This window comes from Carcharodon carcharias, chromosome 21 (assembly GCF_017639515.1).
Source record: "Carcharodon carcharias isolate sCarCar2 chromosome 21, sCarCar2.pri, whole genome shotgun sequence".
In the NCBI taxonomy this organism is placed as follows: Eukaryota; Metazoa; Chordata; class Chondrichthyes; order Lamniformes; family Lamnidae; genus Carcharodon; species Carcharodon carcharias.
In genome coordinates, this window is record NC_054487.1 from 45,774,680 (window position 1) to 45,796,754 (window position 22,075).

The 22,075-nt window shown below is 44.1% G+C and overlaps 1 protein-coding gene across 1 annotated transcript in view; it reads left to right on the plus strand.

Annotated features, from left to right (window-relative positions):
- LOC121293059 (solute carrier family 13 member 4-like) overlaps window positions 1–22,075 on the plus strand; it is a 119,099-nt gene that overhangs the window by 80,703 nt on the left and 16,321 nt on the right. Inside the window, exons 7-11 of the mRNA XM_041215650.1 lie at window positions 4,198–4,364; window positions 6,819–6,938; window positions 15,003–15,104; window positions 15,217–15,318; window positions 21,262–21,368. Of these exons, the coding sequence (XP_041071584.1) occupies window positions 4,198–4,364; window positions 6,819–6,938; window positions 15,003–15,104; window positions 15,217–15,318; window positions 21,262–21,368 (598 nt within the window). The remainder of the gene's footprint in view (window positions 1–4,197; window positions 4,365–6,818; window positions 6,939–15,002; window positions 15,105–15,216; window positions 15,319–21,261; window positions 21,369–22,075) is intronic.

The window sequence follows — 22,075 nt, forward strand, 5'->3', positions numbered from 1 at the left end:
TTGTGACTTTGCTATCTGTTTCCACAAGTGTTACCTATAATCTGGTAAAAGCAAAAAACTGCGGATGCTGGAAATCCAAAACAAAAACAAAAATTCCTGGAAACAGAACAGTTGAAGGGTCATTTGGACTCGAAATGTTAACTGTGCTCCTATCCGCAGATGCTGCCAGACCTGCTGAGTTTTTCCAGGTATTTTTGTCTTTTTGTTCTATAATCTGGTGAAAGTTATTACTGCCCATGCATTGTTTTAACGCTGGCTTAGAATTTGTCCTTAGGCAAAAAAGTTAAGACAAGCTTTGAAATGGATAGTTTTATTAACATCTTTTCTGACAGCAGTGCTTACTGCAAAAAACAATGGACTAACCCTATGAGTTTTGAATGTATTTTCTCCTGTTGTCTGATTTTCTCTGTTCTGGAGATAGTTTATATCAGGACTAGTTTTCTTATATATTGGATGAACGCATTGCAGAGCTCTTCCATTCAGTCCACAAGCATGACCCCGAGTTTTTGGTAGGGTATCCTGTCATTTCAATTCTCTGTCTTGCTTTGACACCATCTCCATCCTTGGCCTGCTGCACTGTTCCAGTGAAGCTTAACACAAGATTGAGGAGCAGCGCCTCATATTTCGATTAGGCATCTTACAGCCTTCCGACTAATTTCAGACCATAACTTGATTTTGTTTCCATTTCTTTGCTTGTTTTGGTTTTTCTCCTATTTTTTCTTTCAGACAGCAGCACACCTTCTCTGGGCACATATTTTGTTTCTTTGTTGCCCCAACTCTATTCCCTTTGGTCCTATCAGATGAACTTAATAAATAAATGATGCAGTGATAACGAGGTGACATAACATGTACAATGTTCTGCCCTTAGCCTTTTAAAGCAGCCATGAAAACGCATGTGAAGCAAATGTGCTTGATTGCCGGTATCAGCTGATCAAGGTTAAAGTTTAGTTTAAAGGTACCATTGTAATCAGAATGGATTGCTTGAGTAATTATTTTGTCTCACCTTTGGTTTCAATTATTTTGTTTAAAAATGCTGACTCAAGCTTTAATCTTTTGAGGAGATGGACCAAGATTAACAACATAATTAATCAGAGGCCAGAATTCCCGCTAAATTTTAGTTAATGGATGATGTTATGACCCACACCCAAGTGAGGTTCCCCCAGGCAAGACCCCTCAATTTGTCAATGTGTCTGGCTGGGACACCCCTAAATTGTCATGCCCTGGGTGAGGCAGAATGAACTACTGCCTGTCTTTATTCAGCCCCTCCCCACCCTTCTGTTGGCCACAACAAAGTGTAATCTAATAAGGATCCCTTTCATGGATTCCTTTTTCCCACACCCAATCATTCTGATTTTGAAGGGACCAATTTGATCAGCCTTTCTTGAGTTAAAGATAAGAGTAAGTTTATTAACTACTAAACACAAGAAAGAATAAAACACATGCATATTCGGTCATTCAGGTTATAAGTAAGAATTTAGCTTGAAGCAAGTGAATATATATATAAAAACGGCACGCGGAACAGTTTTTGAGTCATGGGGCGTAGATGATTGAGTGTTGCGGTCGTTGCAATTCGAGATTCCAGTAGAACTGACTCAAGTAGATGAAAAGTTGGCTTCAAGGTTACACTCGAACTTCGAGAGTTGAATTCAGGAGAGAGGGAGAGAGATCGGGATACCTGCTTAATTGCAATTTGCAAGGGTACTGTGTGTGGCTGTTACTTCTGATCTAACCTCCAGCACTTGCTCTCTCTCAGAACACCCACCAACTGACAGACACCAGGGGGGAGAATTTTCTTGGGGGAGGTTTTGCTGGGGCGGGCGCGGGCACGTGCAATTGATTGGTGCCCTGAATGGCTGGGCACTAGCATTTTACATGGGTGGGCCAATTAAGGTCTGCCCTGTGTGACACGTGCCTGGAAACGCTGAGCGCTCCCTGTGCGGGCAGGCGGGGAATTGCCTGAATCGGGGAGTGCGCTCTTTCGCACATGCATGTGAAAGAGAGCAGAAATCTCCCTGAGGCAAAGAGCTGCCTCAGGGAGATTAGTTGAAGTTCGGAAAATTTTAATAAAGAAAAAAATAATTAAGACATGTCCCCTGATGTGAAAGTGTCACGTGAGCTGGGACGTGTCTATGAATGTTATTAAAAATTTTCATAAAACTTCAAATACCTTCATGAAACCCCATCCCACCCGTGGATGAGGTTCCATGATAAATGTGAAGGCCACCTGGGCTCTTCGCCTGCTGCCAGCCTTAAGCTTTCATTGTTACAACCAAGCCCCTTTGTAACTCTTTTGAGTACAAACACGTTTCCATCTGTTCCTATTCAGATGAAGTTACATTGTTTCATAGTTTGCCATTGTGAGATTTGAACTCTTGATACTCTTTTGAGTAAACCTGTTTCCATCTGTTTCAGATGAAGTTACATTGTTTCATAGTTTGCCATTGTGAGATTTGAACTCTTGATCTGGGGGTTACAAACCCAGTACCATAACCACTTGGCTATTAAGGCCAAGCTCCATCCAAGTACTAACCAGGGCTGAGTCTGCTTAGCTTCCGAGATCAGACGAGATCAGGTGTTTTCAGACTAGTATGGCCGTAGGCACCACACTAAACAAGCCTTAATTACCTGCCCGGGAATCGAACCCGGGTCGTGGCGGTAAAACCGCCAAATCCTAACCACTAGACCACCAGTGAATGCCATTGTGAGATTTGAACTCTTGATACTCTTTTGAGTAAACCTGTTTCCATCTGTTTCAGATGAAGTTACATTGTTTCATAGTTTGCCATTGTGAGATTTGAACTCTTGATCTTGGGGTTACAAGCCCGGTACCATAACCACTTGGCTAGTTAAGCCAAGCCCCCGCCAGCCTTAAGGTTGGATGGGTTGTTAAGTGTCTTAATTGATATTTAAATAGCCTTAATAGGCCTTTGCCAGTTTGGCAGGCGCGCACCCGAGTTGGCTGCGTGCCCGCCGAACTGAAAATCTGAATGATGCGTGGTGACATCAGGATGCACGCCCGACATCGCCGTGAGTCATTTTACCTGTTGGTGAGCGGACCCCGCCCCTACTCGCCGACCTGAAAATTCTGGCCCAGGGCAGCTTTCCAGCTCACTTTTAACCCCTCCTGTTTATATTCCAAGTGGGAAGTGAATTCACAAATCTGTCTGGGCATTGCTCACAGGATTTCTTGATGAGATGAAACTCATCTCCCATTATGCCCCATTGCCTCTACCGGAGGGAGCAATTAGTTTCTGATTGTCATTAGAAGCACCTTGCCTGATAACAGTGTGTGGTTCCATTATCTCTTAGGGAGTCACCCTGCAGCATTTCAGCCAGTGGCTTCTGTACATTTTTAAAAACTCAAGTCTTATTTTTAAAGTCCAATATTTCCAGATGTAGTTCTGTGCTTATTCTTTCATTATCGTGACAATGAGGACTGGAGAAAAATCCAGCTTTGAGTTTTGTCTGGTTTTTTTGACCATGGAGGCCAAATGAGCAAGCTTGAACTTTCCTCATGCCAAAGTCTATGTGCATGTAAACAGATTCCAAGAGTGGTGACTGGGTAGATTAATTCTCAACACCTAGGAGTTCTGTGATAATTGTAGCCTTAAGGTGCCCCATCTGACATTATCTAACTCAGCACAGGCAGGGATTGAACCTGAAAGCTTCCTGGCCTGTTTAGGTCACACTGTGCTGTGCCTTTGTCTACTGAGCCATTGGGAACTCCCTTTGCCACACACAAACATGTCGATTATAACCAATGTGTTGAGTAGCACAATTCTCTCTTGCTTTTCATTTCCTAGCTCCACTGAGTGGGTCTGCCGATAATGGGATAAAAGCACAGCTGAGTGTGGTCTAACCTAAATCAGAAGGTCTGAGATTCAATCCCTGTTGTGTGCTGAGTTGACTGGTCTCAGTACCAGTTGCAATGTTACAAATGATACACTGTGCCGTGTTAGGGAGGAGAACATTAGCCAGGCTTCCTATTGCTGATCTCTATCCAATTACCTCCCATGAAATGTTGGGTGAGGACAAGGTTGGTCTTCTCTATGATGCCATGCACAGGTGGAGCAGTTTGCGGACCCTCATGCATAATGGCTAGCACCAAATTATGATGGACAGGATATTTACTGGGAGAGTAGTCTACTTTAATGCTTCCTTGTTATTTTTATGCTGTCACTCATTGATTTTCTACAGAACCAGATTCAGCCCAGTAAAGAATACAGCAGTAAATACAAAACCAAGCATGACCACATGATCTGCAAGTGTCTGTCATTGAGCATCACTTATGCTGCCACAATTGGAGGCCTCATGACAATCACGGGAACCTCAACCAACCTCATCTTTGCTGAACAATTCAACAAGTAAGATCACCTATTCTCAAGCAGTGACCCTGTTGCTCAGCCTGTCAGACTGGTACAAGAATAGACTCACCTTCCATGTAAGGATGCTAATTCCCTTAAAACAATACAGACTTAAAGAGCAATTAAGCTTCCAACTCTCAACTGTATAAATTATGAACGTAGGTTGAGTTTGTTGTGCTTGTTTCATTAAGGAAAGTGATATTTATGGAATCTAATTGAAGCCTACAAGATAATAAAGGGAATTGACAACATTGACCCAAATAAATTGTTCCCTGTGGTGAAAAGGTTCAAATGCCAGGGGGCACAGGTTAAAAATTAGGAAGGTAGGAATAGTAGGGAAGTTAGGTGGAACAACTTAGAAACATAGACAATAGAAGCAGGAGTGGGTCATTCAGCCCTTCGATCCTGCCCCACCATTCAATATGATCGTGGCTGATCCTCTATCTCAACACCATATTCCTGCTCTCTGCCCATACCCCTTGATGCCTTTAGAGTCTAGAAATGTATTTCCTTTTTAAATATATTCAGTGACTTGGCCTCCAAAGCATTTTTGGTCAGGAATTCCACAGGTTCACCAGCCCCAAGTGAAGAAATTTCTCTTCATCTCAGTCTTATATGGCCTATCCTGTACCCTGAGACTCTGACCTCTTGTTCTAGATCCCCCAGCCAGAGGAAACATCATCCAGTCTGTCCAGCCCTGTCAGAATTTTAAGTGTTTCAAGGAGATCCCCTCTCATTCTTCTAAACTCCAGTGAATACAGTCCTAGTCCACCCAATCTCCCCTCATAAGACAATCCCAGGAATCAGTCTGGTTAACTTTCGCTGCACTCCTTCTATGACAAGTGTATCCTTTCTTAGGTAAAGAGAACTGCATACGATACTCCAGGTGTGGTCTCACCAAGGCCCTGACAGCTGCAATAGATATCCTTGCTCCTGAATTCAAATCCTCTTGCGATGAAGACCAACATAACATTTGCCTTCCTAAATGTTTGCTGCATCTGCATGCTTGCTTTCATTGATTGATGTACAAGGACACCCAGGTCCCTTTGTACATCAACGCTTCCCAATCTATCACCATTTAAATAATACTCTGCCATTCTGTTTTTCCTACTGAAGCGGATAATTTCCTACTGAAGCGGATAACTTCACACTTACTAATATTATACTGCATCTGCCATGTATTTTCCTATTCACTCAACTTGGTTAAGTTGCCTTGAAGCCTCTTCATGTCCTCCTCACCACTCACATTTCCACAAAGTTTTGCATCGTCAGCAAACTTGGAGATATTACATTTGGTTTCCTCATCCAAATCATTGATATATATATTGTGAATAGCCGGAGCCCAAGCACTGATCCCTGTAGTACCCCACTAGTCACCATCTGCCACTTTGAGAAAGATCCACTCTGTTTTTTATCTGCTAACTAATTCTCAGTTCATGCCAATATTTTCTCCCCAGTCCCATGTGGTTTAATTTTGCACACTAACCTCTTATATGAAACTTTATCAAAAGCTTTCTGAAAATCCAAATACACCACATCCACTGGTTCTCCCTTATCTTTTCTACTCATTACATCTTTAAAAAAAAGCTCCAGTAGGCTTGTCAAACATGATTTCCCTTTCATAAATCCATGTTGACTTCGTCTAATCCCATTGCTATTTTCTAAGTGTCCTGTTATGACATCCTTTATAATAGACTCTAGCATTTTCCCTCCTACTGTTGTTAGGCTAACCAGTCTGTAATTCTCTGTTTTCTCCCTCCCTCCTTTTATAAATAGTGGGGTTACATTTGCCACCCCCAATCTGTTGGGGCTGTTCGAGAATCTACAGAATTTTGGAAGCTGACAGCCAGCGCATCCACTATTTCCATGGCCACTTCCTTTAGCACCCTGGAATGTAGATTATCAGGATTTATCAGCTTTTGGTCCCATTAATTTCTCGAGCCCTATTATTTTACTAATACTAATTTCCTTCAATATCTGCTGCCCACTAGACCCTTGACTCCCTAGTATTTCTGGGAAGTTATTTGTGTCTTCTTCTGTGAAGACAGAACTAAAGTAGTTGTCTAATTGCTCTGCCATTTCCTTGTCCTCTATTATGAATTCTCCCGTTTCAGAAGTAAGGGACCTACATTTGTCTTTACTAATCTTTTTCTTTTTACATACTTACAGAGGCTTTTGCAGCCCGCTTTTATGTTCCTTGCAAGTTTACTCTCATACTTCATTTTTCTCCTCTTAATCAATCTCCTGGTCCTCCTTTGCTGAATTCAAAACTGTTCCCAATCCTCAGGCTTGCTACTTTTTCTAGCAACTTTATATGACTTCTAATCTGATTGCTATATGTGTACCCAATGCCTTGCCATTCTAGTTTGGTGATGAAATTAGTGCTAGTACATAGGCTGAACTGTCTATAGTTGGTTTCTGCCAGCCTGATATCTGCCTGTTTTTATTTAACAGCCGTTACCCAGATTCCCGATCTATCAACTTTGGAACCTGGTTTGTTTTTAGTTTTCCTATTGCTATCATCATGTTGGTGCTGACCTGGATCTGGATGCATTGGCTCTTCTTGGGATGCAAGTAAGTATGGAATATGAAATGGCTACACCAGTGGCCTCCTGCATTAACACTATGTAGCTGTACATGTTACGAGTTGATTTTCTGAGTTCTTGAACTCAGCAAGATATATCATTGGCATTGGTTTGGGATTTGCCATCAACCTCTCTACATGTGAAAAATCAGAAAATCTACCCTATTGCACCACTGGTGTAGTAATTATCTGGCCCATCAACCACTGAGTATAGCATTTGATTGACTGTGTATCAGTCACAGCTCCCTTAGCAAGAAGGAAATAATCTAATCTGGCTGCCTTTTTATTGTGCTTTGTTTTCAATAATGTTTTGCATCCCATAATGCACTGTTAGGAATTAACATAGTGCCAACTAGAATATTTTGTTCCTGTAATGCATGATTTGCTACAACACGCTACCTAGTGATCAGTTTACTATAATGCAAAATTTGACACCTTGCTTTGCTCTTCACCGCACACTGTTTACCATAACACTGCCACTTGCAATAGCTCAACATTTGCTATAATGCTCTGCTTTTAGTAGTTTCTAAATGGTCCCAGTATAGTAGTAAAATATCTCCCTGAGAGTTACTGGGGTTGTTACCCCAAGTGATGTGTTTGCCACCTAAGTCTGCTATAAGTTACTAAACGGGAAGCTGTTATCTCAGCCCATTCACAGTGTTTTGTTCTTTGATCCAGTAACATGCCAATCTAGAAAAGTAGCCAAAGATTATACAACAGGTTCAAAAAAATTGATATGACCCAAAAATGTCTAGTAACTCAAAACACAGAAGATAAACCTATGAAATATGAAAACAAGAAATGAGATTGAAAGCAGTGGGGCACAGGCTTGTTCTGAATTCAGCCGCAGGTATACCCCAATATTTCATCACTTAAATTATAAGAAAAAACAGAAGGGCCTGGGGTTTCCTCTGAAGTATCATTTTTTTGGGATGGATTGAGTTCATACAAGCTATTACCTTGAAAAATCTGCATTTGAAATATCCTCCCAAAAAAGTTAGTCCCCTTTATATTCTGCTGGGAGCCCAGTTACCTATTTATAAATGTAATACAGGGATGGGGCAGGGGGTGGTGGTGTATGGCTAACTCTTCTTACCTATTTTCTCAATTTTTGCCCCAAATCTTCCTCAAAATGTGACCACCATGTTGTAAGTATCAGTGTGAGATGCAATGAGGTATCCCTGAGACAGAACCACATTAAGAAGATAATTTTATGAACCGCTACTAAAGATCATTATTAATTTTGTTAGAATTATGAGGTTTATGAGATTTGTTCTGATCCCAGCTGAGGTTCCCCCTGGACAACCCAGCTTGATAGATCTTAATTTTTATTTGTTTATTTAGATGGGTGCACAGTGGCTACTTAACAGAGTCACCGGAATCAGCTAATGAACATTTTAACAAAAAAATTAAACATTTATCAAACAAGAAAAGATGGGCTATATTACAATACTCCTTCACCCACAACTATACTTTTACAAATATATACAGATTTATAAGGATAGCACAAGTTACAAAAGCTATCTTATATTCTAATGTCCACAGTAAGTACACAGTCCATGTAACAATTGGCACCCTGTGGTCAGACACACCACGCTCTGAAACCAAGTGACAGATGCCACCTTAATCAGATGCTATGGACCTCCTCAACTCCCTCCAGATGCTTGTCACACTGAGCCAAATAGTCTCTTTGAACTGCGTCTTTCACATGAGGGTTTCCAGTCTCCACTCTCCAAGGACTTGATTTGGAATCTTCTGCAAAACTGAAACTTTCTCTCAGGCACCTTCCGCAAGGATTCATCTCCAGGGTTTTGAATTCTCCTTTTGATGTTCCTCTTCCCTAATCCGCATGCATTGAAGTTGTCTTCCACACACTTTCTCTCACCAACTCAGCCGTCAACAGTACATCACTGCGTCACATGCCCTTAGCAAAGAGTTATAGACCTACAGCTGTCTCTTTGGACCTACGTGCCTTTTGCAAGCTGTTCTTGCTTTAAATCTGTTTTCTGCAGCTTTTGTCTCTTTAAATCTTGGAGCCTTTCCCTCTGCTCCTCACTCTTAATTACATTAACAGAACCGTTTCCAGGTTTCTGTCCTTCCTTTGACTAGAAGGTCTTCTTGAGACTTTCCCCTGTTTCCACTCCCCTGGATTTTGGGTCTTTTCCTTAGCATGGGACTGTCCCTCTTGTCCCAGTCTCTCTCTGGCAGCTACTTTCAACCAACTTTAGCTTGGAGCTGGCTATCTGTCCCTCTAGGCTGCTTCCCTGGCAGCTATCTTCAAAAAAGTTGAACTCCAACAGTTTCCAAAGCAAACTGCTGTTCCTAGCTTTTCTTCATGGCAGGGATCTGCCTCTCTGGGTCCCTGTTGCTAGTCAACAGCCCAGTTCTTCTAATATTGTTTGTTTAACTTAGCTTAAGTCGTAAAACTCTCATTAGAAATGCAGGCACCTTTTTAAAGTGAAATTAAAACTCAATTTGACTTTTTTTTTAACACACACATACAAAAATATAAATCAAACTAAAACTTTAAAGCTAAAACTCATTCCTAACACCCACAAGTATAAATACAAGCTACTTAAGCTATCTCTATTTCCTAACAGATTGCTATGTTTTAGGACTGTGTCTTTAATTTAGGGTAAAATGAAAGGGGTCATGTGGCCATTCTGATGTCTGACTGACAACAAACCTGGATGAGGGGACTGTTAAAGATTAAACATTAAAGATTAAAGGCCCAGCTCGTTTTTCTGGGAAAACAGCGTAAGGTGTTTACACCTGGAGACAATGGCAGCAGCATTTGTGTTTACAGTGGTTAAACTGATAGTCTCCAAAGTCCCAGGAAGATTCTGAGAATGTCAGCTTTGCTTTAAACCGTCGATTTAACTCCAAGATAGAATGGAATTGGGGTCTAAAAGATTGCTAATCAGCCTTTCTACCTGGGTACAAAGTCCAAATGATTCACATTGCCATGGAGATGGGCTTTGAGGGGAATTTGTTTCTAAGACATCCCTGAAACTCACAGACAGTCTGCCATGATCCAGGAGAGAGGGAGCTGCTGGAGGCCAAAAGTATCTATGGAATGTGGGTGGGAGCTCATGCTTAGATTGATAAAATCAAATTCATGAGGATATGAAATGAGCTGGAAGATTCACCAATTTTATGTTAGAGGGAGAATCGCCGGGAAAATCCTTGATCATGAAAGACTGTTTTGAGTTTAAAGGTAACCAGGCTGAAAAAGGAAAAGAACAGAAGAGAACTCTTCGGGGATAATAATCACTTTGGACTGGATTTGGGGGAATTGCATGTCTACTTAAAAGACAGTGTAACATATACCTGTAACGTGTTTTTTTTTCTCAGTTGTGGTAAAAGTAAAGGGAGGAAAGTTCTGCTCTGTAGTTTAGAGTACAAGGTACATACAAAAATAGTGTTTAGTCAATAATGTTTTTAGTCTGTTTGTTACAGTAAAAGTCTTAAAATGAGAAATTTTGTCATGTCATCTTTCAGCTATCAACTGGAAGTTCAGTTTTTTAAAAAGTTATGGGATCATAATACTTAGTGTATTCATTCCTTTTGCACCTGGAAGTCCAGGCAGGACCTTTGCTGCTATTTTTATTCTACTCTATTCAAAGTACCTTTTTACATTAGAGATTTATAATACCTACCACAAATTCTTTAAACATGTGCCATGAAAAAGAAAAATAGTAGGATATGAAATAGGTTGATTTTGGGCTATTAAAGTCAAGCTTCACAGAAGGTATTTCTTCATTACATTCTGATGCACATTGTCCAGGGTCCACAGGCCAAGAATTATATACTTAATTTTCAGGTCGCCCATGCCTTACAGGGCTGTGCTTTGGTCATTACTGGAGAAATATGTCTAAAGCTGGCTGAACATATAAACATAAGAATTAGGAGCAGGAGTCGATCATTCAGCCCCTCAAGCCTGATCCACCATTCAATAAGATCATGGCTGATATAATTATAACCTCCTGCCTACCCCAATAACCTTTCAACTCTTGTTTATCAAGAATCTGTCTGCCTCTGTTTTAAAAATATTCAAAGACTCTGCTTCCATTGCTTTTTGAGGAAGTGATTTCCAAAGACTCACTACCCTCAGAGAAAAAAACTCTCCTCATTTCTATCTTAAATGGGCGACCTCCTATTTTCTAACAATGCCCCCGAGTTCTGTTATTCTCCCACAAGAGGAAACATCCACTCCACATCCACCCTCTCAAGACAGCTCAGGATCTTAAAGGTTTCAAACAAATCACCTCTTACTCTTCTAAACTCCAGTGGATATAAGCCTTGCCTGTCCAGCCTTTCCTCATAAGACCATTCATCTATTCCGGTTATTAGTCTAGTAACCCTTCTCTGAACTGCTTCTAATGCATTTACATCCTTCCTTAAATAAGGAAATACTGTATACAATACTCCAGATGTGATCTCACTAGTGTCCTGTACAACCGAAGCATAACCTCCCTACTTTTATATTCAATTCCCCTTGCAATTAACAATAACATTATTGGCTTTCCTAATTACTTGCTGTACTTACATACTAGCCTTTTGTGATTCATGCACTAGGATACTCAGATCCCTCTGAATTTCAGAGTTCTGAAATATTTCACCATTTAGATAATATGCTTCTTTTTATAATTCTTCCTGCCAAAATGGACAGTTTCACATTTTCCCAAATTATACTCCATTTGCCAGATCTTTGCCCACTCACTTAACCTATCTATGTTACTTTGTAGCCTCCTTATGTCCCCTTCAGAACTTACTTTCCTACCTATCTCTGTCTCATCAGCAAATTTAGCAACCATATCTTCAGTCCCTTCATCCAAGTCATTTATATAAATTGTAAAAAGTTGAGGTCCCAGCATTAATCCCTGTGGCATACCACTCGTCACATCCTACAAACCAGAAAAAGATCCATTATGCTTACCCTCTGTTTGCTGTTAGCTAGCCAATTTTCGATCCATATGTTAACCTCTACACCATGATCTTTTATTTTCCACAATAAACTTTGATGTGGCACCTTTCAAATGCTTTCTGGAAATCTAAGTGCAGTACATCCACCTGTTTCCCTTTATCCACAGCGCATGTGACTCCTTCAAAGAACTCCAATAAAATGGTTAAACATGATTTCCCTTTCACAAAATCATGTTGACTCTGCCTGATTGCCTTGAATTTTTCTAAGTGCCCTGCCATAACATCTTTAATAATAGCTTCAAACATCTTCACTATGACAGATATTAAGCTAACTGGGCTGTAGTTTCCTGGTTTCTGTCTCCCTACCTTTTTTAATAAAGGAGTTACATTTTCTATACCAGTCAAGACCACTGTTGTCTTGAATTTCTTTGAAACTGGATCCTCCCAATGCAGCACCTAGTGACCTTTGTTGCATTAACCAGCTAGCTGCTCATATTGCATCAAGATGATCACTAATGCTCTATTTAGGAAGGATGCACAAATCATATCCTTCCCAAACAAAGAGAAAGAGCTACCTAGTTTTACAAGAGTTCAAGTTCCCAGAGGCACAGTGAGCAAATCACAGAACACACGTGGCAGTCAAAGTGTCTGTTGATAATCCCTTCAATTTTATAACTGGAAAGGCTTATAGTGCAATGCCAATCATCTTATCTTGCATGTCAATGTCATGTACCCAAGAAGGTGCATTGATATTAACCTTGTGTAACAATTGACAGCTGGCATAATTCTGAACCATCTGCCTTGATGATTGATCACTGATCATTCCCCTGCAATCATAGCTGATGACTGCTGTAAGGAGCAATGGCCACTGCAAAACGTGTGATATAGCAGGATTGTAGGAATTCTCAATTTCTGTTTTAGATATCAGGGTAAATTCGGTGGAGCCCTACAATATCCTTGCAGCTGTGAACCCCAATCAGACTGATGAGCCTACTGCTGTTCCTTCAGGCAATACTGCTATCCTTTTTCAGAAGCATTACATGCGTATTCCCCAAACCCCAATATCACTAAACGTTTCAAGAAGTATTATTAACCCAAACCCATACTTGGTTGCAAATGAAGGTTAGTGGCAGATTCATGTTGGTGGGCAATCTTCACATTCCAGCTCACCACAACCTTCTCAAGGGCAATTGGTGATGGGCAATAAATGCTGGCCTAGCCAGCGATGCCCACATCCCATGAATGGATTTTAAAAATTCTATCCTCAACCTGCCAACGCAAGGAGAATTCAAATCAAATATACAAATTTGTGATTTGCACTAGTGGCAGATGGTGAAATTTGTGACAGCTCTCTGAGCTGGGAGGAGCCCAGCACAGAAACAGTATGGGAAGAATTGTACATCCTGTGGGCAGGAGTGCGCCTAACCCAATCAGGCATAAAGCTGCAGCGACGATGTTGGGCAAGTGTCCTGACATCATTGTGCACTCGCGCGATATTTCGGTTGGCGGGCGCGCGTGAGAGTTGGCAGTGCACCCGCCGACAATTAAGAGGCCCTATTAAGGCCATTAATTTATTAATTGAGAGATTTTTCACTGCCAGCCCAACATTACGATTGGCGGGTAGGTGAATCGGCCAGGCAGCCTTTGCATTTTTGAAGAGACTTATCCACGGGCGGCACGAGGTTTCCGACATTAAATTTTAAAAAATTTTAGTTTTGACATAATTTTTTATTATGTACATGTTCATGTGGGTGAGTCCTTTATGGGGACATTTTTTTCAGAATTTCCAGTCTTTATTGTTGATTTTAAAATTCTTCAGCTCCCTCAGGCAGCTTTCTGCCTTTAGGGAGCTTTCATTATGCGCTCCCCCTGCACTTGTGCAGATTTCAGCGCTCACCCTCCTCCGGCTGTCACCACGGAGACACTGAGCCTTTCAGCGTGCCTTTCATGCTGGCTGGCAGTTAATTGGCCAGCCAGTGTGAAATCACGGTCCGGGGCTGATTGTGGGTGGTGGACCATTTCCTGGTCACTCCTGGGCCCGCCGACGGCGCCTGTCCAACGACCCGAAAATCCTGCCCTATATTTTAACCTGCTCACCTGATGGGGAGGCTTGCATGCTCGGAGCATGTATTGGAAATTTTTGTGTATACTGTCCATGACTTCTCAACCATTTCCCAAACATTTTATTTTAATAACTGGGAAATTATGGGCAATAGGAGCCAAATCTACTGAACTTAAGTACTTGCGGGTTAAGTCTTAGGAGTGTGAACTCAAATAATTACCTTCTAGGTGTCACCATGGCTGGGATTTTCTGGCCCTGTTGTGGTGGGACCCGCCGCGGGAGATTCAGCCAAAACTTAATTGATTTGCGGCAGGACCAGATGACCTTGGCGACAGGCGGGGCTGGAAGATCCCACCCCATGCCTAGGATATAGTGGGATTTGTGGAATCCAAAAATACTTTAAATGAACTCATTTATATTGAAGATGTTTGAGACAGTGTCACAAAAATAACAGAACCGTTATAAAACAATCCGTTGCCTGCCATTAGCAGAGGTATAGAAGATAGTTTTTTTTTGAGAAGCAAGATTATAAAATGAAAGGGATATAATTAAATTAAATCCAGCAGGAAGAGGATTTGTTGTCTCAGCCATCAACTGTTGAAAATCATCACATAGTGTGGTGTGAATTGCCAGTATGTTAGGCATCATTGTAGATTAGGGACTTAATTTTCCTAATATGTTTTGGGAAACTTGCCCAGTGCCATTAAATATCACACATTCCAGTCACTTGCCTGAGATTTTCAGTCCATTGAAAAGCATCCAAGATGTTTTGATATACATTGGCCATTGAGCCTCACTGCTAATAGACATTTAGAAGGTTTATGCTACAGTATACAAGTCCAAGGAGATAATTTTCACACATCTAATTTTTAAATGACACAAGGACTTGGGACAAAGTTCAACCCATGTGAATGGCCCCTATTTCAATCCAATTTTGTACCTTCCACAAGCATCCATATTCTACACACAATGCCTCTACATAAATGGGATAAGGGTTCTCCATCAGTCAGAACAAAGGGATTGTATACTGTTTCGTTACATTACTTGTATAAATCTTTCATTACAGTTTTAAGGAAACATGTTCCCTGAGCAAAAAGAGGAAGACAAAACGTGAGGAAATGTCTGAAAGGAGAATTCAAGAGGAGTATGAAAAATTGGGGCCATTCAGGTATGAGGGTCTGCTTGTCCCTGACTGTTAGGAGATTTAGAGAAGATGCAATTTTCACATTTCTTATAATGTGACTGAATCTAATTTTCTTTAATTTTTATGATTTTTCCAGCTACCCGGAAATGGTGACTGGAATTTTCTTTGTGCTGATGACATTATTATGGTTTACGCGGGAGCCAGGATTTGTTCCAGGGTGGACATCACTCTTTGAGAGGTAAGTCCAACATTCCATAATACCCATTAACCCTGTTACCCAAGTGCCTGTCCCTCATTATCAACACACTGATCCACCTACCCAGACCCCAGCAACGCTGATCCACGAACCCAGTCCCCCTGCAACACTGACCCACCCACCCAGTCCCATCGCAACACTGACCCACGAACCCAGTCCCCCTGCAACACTGACCCACCCACCCAGTCCCCCCGCAACACTGACCCACCCACCCAGTCCCATCGCAACACTGACCCACGAACCCAGTCCCCCTGCAACACTGACCCACCCATCCAGTCACATCGCAACACTGACCCACCCACCCAGTCCCCTCACAACACTGACCCACCCACCCAGTCCCACCTCAACACTGACCCACCCACCCTGCCAACCTCAACGCTGACCCACCCACCTAGTCCCACCGCAACACTGATCCACCCAGCCCCCCTCAGCGCTGATCCACCCACCCAGCCAACCTCAGCGCTGATCCACCCACCCAGCCCCCCTCAGCGCTGATCCACCCACCCAGCCCACCTCAGCCCTGATCTACCCACCCAGCCCACCTCAGCCCTGATCTACCCACCCAGCCCACCTCAGCCCTGATCTACCCACCCAGCCCACCTCAGCCCTGATCTACCCACCCAGCCCACCTCAGCCCTGATCTACCCACCCAGCCCACCTCAGCGCTGATCCACCCACCCAGCCCACCTCAGCACGGATCCACCCACCCAGCCCACCTCAGCCCTGATCCACCCACCCAGTCCCACCTCAGCGCTGATCCACCCACCCAGCCCACCTCAGCACTGATCTACCCACCCAGTCCCACCTCAGTGCTGACCCACCCACCCAGTCCCACCTCAGCACTGACCCACCCACCCAGTCCCACCTCAGCGCTGATCCACCCACCCAGTCCCACCTCAGCGCTGATCCACCCACCCAGTCCCACCTCAGCGCTGATCCACCCACAGTCCCACCTCAGCGCTGATCCACTCACCCAGCCCACCTCAGCGCTGACCCACCCACCCAGTCCCACCTCAGCGCTGACCCACCCACCCAGCCCACCTCAGCGCTGACCCACCCACCCAGTCCCACCTCAGCGCTGACCCACCCACTCAGCCCTCCTCAGCGTTGATCCACCCACCCAGTCCCACCTCAGCGCTGATCCACCCACCCAGTCCCACCTCAGTGCTGACCCACCCACCCAGTCCCACCTCAGCGCTGACCCACCCACCCAGTCCCACCTCAGCGCTGACCCACCCACCCAGTCCCACCTCAGCGCTGACCCACCCACCCAGTCCCACCTCAGCGCTGACCCACCCACCCAGTCCCACCTCAGCACTGATCCACCCGCCCAGCCCACCTCAGCGCTGATCCACCCACCCAGTCCCACCGCAATACTGTTTCACCGTGTTTGACTAATTTATGAACATATAAATTAGGAGCAAGAGTAGGCCATTCGGCCCCTTGAGCCTGCTCTGTCATTCAATAAGATCATGTCTGATCTAATTGTGGTCTTAATTCACATTCCACCTACCCCCAATAGTCTTTATTTATTAGATTTGAGGGGATGTAACAAGCAGGTTGGATAAAGGGGAACCAGTAAATGTGGTTTATTTGGATTTCCAAAAGGTATTCAATAAGGTGTCATTATAAAAGGTTATTACACAAGATAAAAGCTCATCGTCTTGGGTTGATATATTAACATGGATAGAGGATTGGCTAACCTATAGGAAACAGAGAATCAGGATAAATGGATCACATCTGGTTGGCAAACTGTAACTAGTGGAGTGCCACAGGGATCAGTGCTGGGGCCTCAACTATTTGCAATCTATATTAATGACTTGGATGAAGGCACCAAGTGTATGGTAGCCAAATTTGCTGACAATACAAAGATATGTAGGAAAGCAAGTTGTGAGGAGGACACAAAAGCATCTGCTAAGGGATATAGTGAGTGGGCAAAAATTTGGCAGATAGAGTATAATGTAGGAAATTTCTATTATCAGGCACTGTACTAACCGGCATGCTCTTGCAACTGGAACAGCTATGTTGGGTCTGTTGACCAGCGATGTCTCTCATCCCTCAGAAGCTGGCGTTTACACTTATTCCTGAGTAGTTATGTTCACTGCTCCCTGTTAATCCCACTCCCTACGCTAATAATTGTGAAACTCACGGGTGGTTGTTATCGGCAGCCTGCTGTCGCTCCTGTCTAAGCCTCCCACTATTCTCTCGTGAGGTGTGACACCCTCAATTTCTGATTGGGTGAAAATGCAGAACACAAGAACACATCTTGCATCTTAGTTAACTGGTAATTTTGATTAACCAGCACCTCGCGTTCCCAGAACATGGTAGATAACAGAAGTTTTACTGTACTGGCAGTGGAGGCAATTCAGAGAAGGTTCACTGGATTGATTCCTGGGATGAAGGGGTTGTCTTATGGGAATAGGATGAGCAGGTCGGACCTATGTTCATTGGGGTTTAGAAGAATAAGAGGTGATCTTATTGAAACATAGGGCGGAATTTTCCGTGCCCGCTGGCATCGAGCATGCTTGGCGGACAATATGGTGAGACATCGTGGAAACAATTTGCGATCATCTGTTCAGCCCATCGATGAAGGACCGTGTTTCCCACTATTGGACTTCGGGAACCTCATTGTAATACATCGGCGTATCATTATAAGGCCAGCATGCCAGAATCATTGGCTGGGCAGAGGGAGGAGCAGGACCTTCAGAAAGAAGGCGCGGACACTCCCGCACACAACGCTGAAGAGATACAGTGAGCCATGGTTGGTTGATACCTAGCTAGACCCAGGATCTAGACACCGCCTTTCATTCCTGCAGATGACCGAGAACCAGTGTTGCCAAAGACTGCACATGTCCAGGGAACTGGTTGCTCACACCTGCCATCTTCTGTAGGATTTGGCGCCACGTGGACATGGAGGGAATCCACTACCAGTGGCTGTGAAAGTGACCGTGGTGTTCAATTTTTATGCCAGTGGCTCCTTTTAGGGCTCCACAGGTGACCTGTGTGGGATATCACAATCCTCCACCCACATATGCACTTGAGGTCACAGATGCCATCTTCATGAGGGCACACAAAATTGTGCATTTTGCCTGGGATCAGGAAAGCCAGGATGCAAAAGCGATTGGATTTGCCCAGATCTCAGGTTTCTCAAAGGTGCAGAATGCGTTTGACTGCACTCACGTGGTGCTCAGATCTCTGTCGCAACAGAGTCAACTGCAAGAGTTTCCATTTACTGAATGTGTAGCAGGTGTGCGACCACTACAAACGCATCCTGCAGATCTGCGCAGTTTCCAGGGAGTGTGCACAACTCCTACATTTTTAATTGGTCACAGATCCCTGACATCTTTCAGGGTTCACAGAGGCTGCAGTGTTGTCTCCTTGGGGACAAGGGCTACCCGCAGAGGCTGTGGCTAATGACACCCGTGCAGCGGCCTCAGACTGCAGCTGAGAGAAGGTGTAATGAGGATCGTGCTGCAATTCGCAGCTTGGTAGAGCAGACCATTGGGATGCTGAAAATGAGGTTCCGATGCCTGCCAGTCTAGTGGAGCCCTGCAATAAAGTCCACAGAGGGTGTCACACATCATCATTGCCTGCTACACCCTTTACAGCCTGGCATTGCAATGGGGAGAGGAGCTGGCTGAAGAGGAGATGGAGGAGCTGGAGGTCCCCTCCGATGAGGAGGACTTTGATGGTTATGAGGGTGAGGAGGTCCTCGAAGGCGACGATGATGGTAATGAAGCCTTCGCACTGACTAGACAAGGCAGGTGTGCTTGGGAGGCCCTCGTAGCTGATAGATACATGGAGGATGATGACGACATGCAGTGAGGAGACACCATAAGATCCTCACATTGCATCTGTGAATGTTTGACTCCAGTGTGGCTTATGGCGGCACACACACCCTCTGTGATAAGGCTCCTGTCATGGAGACGCAGGAGAGGCCCTAATAGTTGCTCGATTGTCAAAGAATGATGACGACATGTACTGAGGACACTCCATAAATCTTCACGTAGCCTCTGAGAATGTCTGACTCCTGTCTGACCGAGGGCAGCTTGTTTGCGCTCTGCGATCAGGGTCATGTCATAGGGATGCAGCCATGAAACTTTAGAAGCATCTGATCCTTTATCAGCCTTGAGCACCTGATCCCTTGAAGAGCACAGCCTCACTGGCCACAGATGCTGACGAGATGGGGGCCAGCCCACCTTAAAGGTGCTGAGAGCACATGGAGCGATTGACGGAACTCGGTGGTGCCTGCCCACTACATTCTGGCAGCAATGACAAGCACCATCGAGGTACAGGCATCAGTAATGTGTCCAGGGAGTGTGAGTCCAAACTATCACTTTGGTCTGAAGGCTGCACAGAGCACAGGGAAGAGGCCCTGGACTGAGACACCTGCCTTTATCTTGTGCAGAAAGGTTTCACACCTGAGTGACAAGAAAACTGCTCATCAGAACAAGGAGCCATGCGCAGGGAGACATTGTTGAGAGGTTATTTACAGTAGTGAGCATTGTGTACAAGTGATTAACACCCGTGCCCACGCTGTACAACTATATCTTGTTAACCTTTCTAAACCCTACTGCTATGTCTTTGTATTCACAAGTCTGCGACATCTCCCTCTTGTTGTGTGCCAGCTTGTCCTGCATGAGTACAGATGGAAAGAGTGTAAGCAGGCCGGATGATAAGGATGCCTAGCATGTGTGGGTGGCGAGTAATCCCATGGACGGGATGAGGGCACTGAAGGTGTGTGTGAGAGATTGAATGATGATGTGCCTTGAACTGGCAGTGAGTGAGGTCCTTGTGGATGTTTTATGGGTTTGTGAATGTGTGTGTTGAGAGTGATGAGAAGGATGACTTACCTTGGCAGAACGGAGGAGATCATTCATCCTCTTTCTGCACTGGGTGGCTGTCCTCTTTTGCAGGGCATTGTCACTGACCCCTGCTGCCATTGCCTCCCAAGCTGGATTGGTGATGCCGCTGCCCCTCCTGCAGCCAGAGCAGGGGTAGAGGACATCATGGCGGGCTTCCACAGCATCCAGAAGGTGCTCGAGGGTCATGTCATTAAACCGGAGGAATGCAGTCTTTTTGCCTTTCTGTCTTCCATGTGGCAGTCATGGGCTGGAAGTGTATATGATGCCCAGCCTGATGAAGCGGTGAAGTGATGGCGTGGCAGGCAAATGAAAGCCCGCCCGCTATGGAAATGGCATGTTTCCCAGGAATACATAATTAATGCAGCGTGTTTAGCATGATATGGCATGAGAAGCTGCCACTGGCAGGTATAACATCATTTTCCCCACCCGCTACCACACTTAGTGAAAATCTGGGATGATTCCGCCCATAAAATTCTGAGGCAACTTGATTGAGTAATTGTTGAGAGGATGCATGGCCTTATTGAGCATCTAGTATCAGGTGCCACAGTTTAAAAATAAAGGGTCTCCCTCTTAAGATGAAGATGAAGAAGAATTTGTATGCTTAGAGGGTCATTAATCTTTGGAATTCTTCACCCAGAAAGCGATGGGGGCTGGATTATTGAATACATTCAAGGCTGAATTAGATTTTAGATCTACAAGAGTTAAATATTATGGGTGGGCAGGCAGGAAAGTGGAGATAAGGGCCCATTCAGATCAGCCATGATCTTGTTAAATGGTGCAACAGGCACAAGAAGCTAAAAAGCCTTCTCCTGCTCCTATGTTCTATGTTTCTTATGTTCTTATGTTTATCCACCCAATCCCACCCCAACTCTGATCCACCTAAACAGTCTGACTCCATGCCCATATTCCATGTTTATGAGCTAAATGAGATGGGACTTCATAATTTATCTCATGTTATTGCTCATGAAAAGGCCTTTATTTGACCAATGCTAATATCCCTGAAATCTGTAAAATATCTTTGACAAGGTGCTCCATAATTATTCATTCCTGTGTCTTTCAGAAAAGGCTATAGAACAGACGCCACTGTTTCCATCTTCCTGGGGTTCCTTCTATTCTTGATTCCTGCTAAGAAACCATCATTCCCTTGTTTTGGAAAAATGAACAATGGTGAGTTCGGATGGGTGAGCTGCTGGCTTCTTCACAGTCCTGATGGATTTTTTCGCTGTTTCATAGCCTAAGAATATGGAGGCTAACTGGACATCTGTATTCTACCCTAGTTATCATCAGATAACTCAGAACAGACTGAACATCCAAACAGAGATCTTTTGAGTCTCATGTGTTGCATTTAATGATTGAGTCATTAGAGCTCGGGAAATTACAATTCTTGAACCTGCCTTTCTAGTGATCGGATGGAGGAGTTAGGTATTTGCTATTTTCAATCCTAAAGGCATAGAGAGAGGTCAGCCAGAAAATCGCTTACATTTCTCTAACCTCACCCTCCATTTAGGACAAAAACGTTGGCAGGCAGAAGCGTAGCTGATATTCTTGCTGGTGATGCCAGTCATGGGGTTGAGAGGGTGACACAAGTCATGGGGCGGGAGAGAGTGATACTAGTCATGGGGCGGGAGAGAGTGATACTAGTCATGGGGCGGGAGAGAGTGATACTAGTCATGGGGCGGGAGAGAGTGATACTAGTCATGGGGCGGGAGAGGGTGATACTAGTCATGGGGCGGGAGTGGGTGATACTAGTCATGGGGCGGGAGTGGGTGATACTAGTCGAGGGGCGGGAGTGGGTGATACTAGTCATGGGGCGGGAGAGGGTGATACTAGTCATGGGGCGGGAGAGGGTGATACTAGTCATGGGGCGGGAGTGG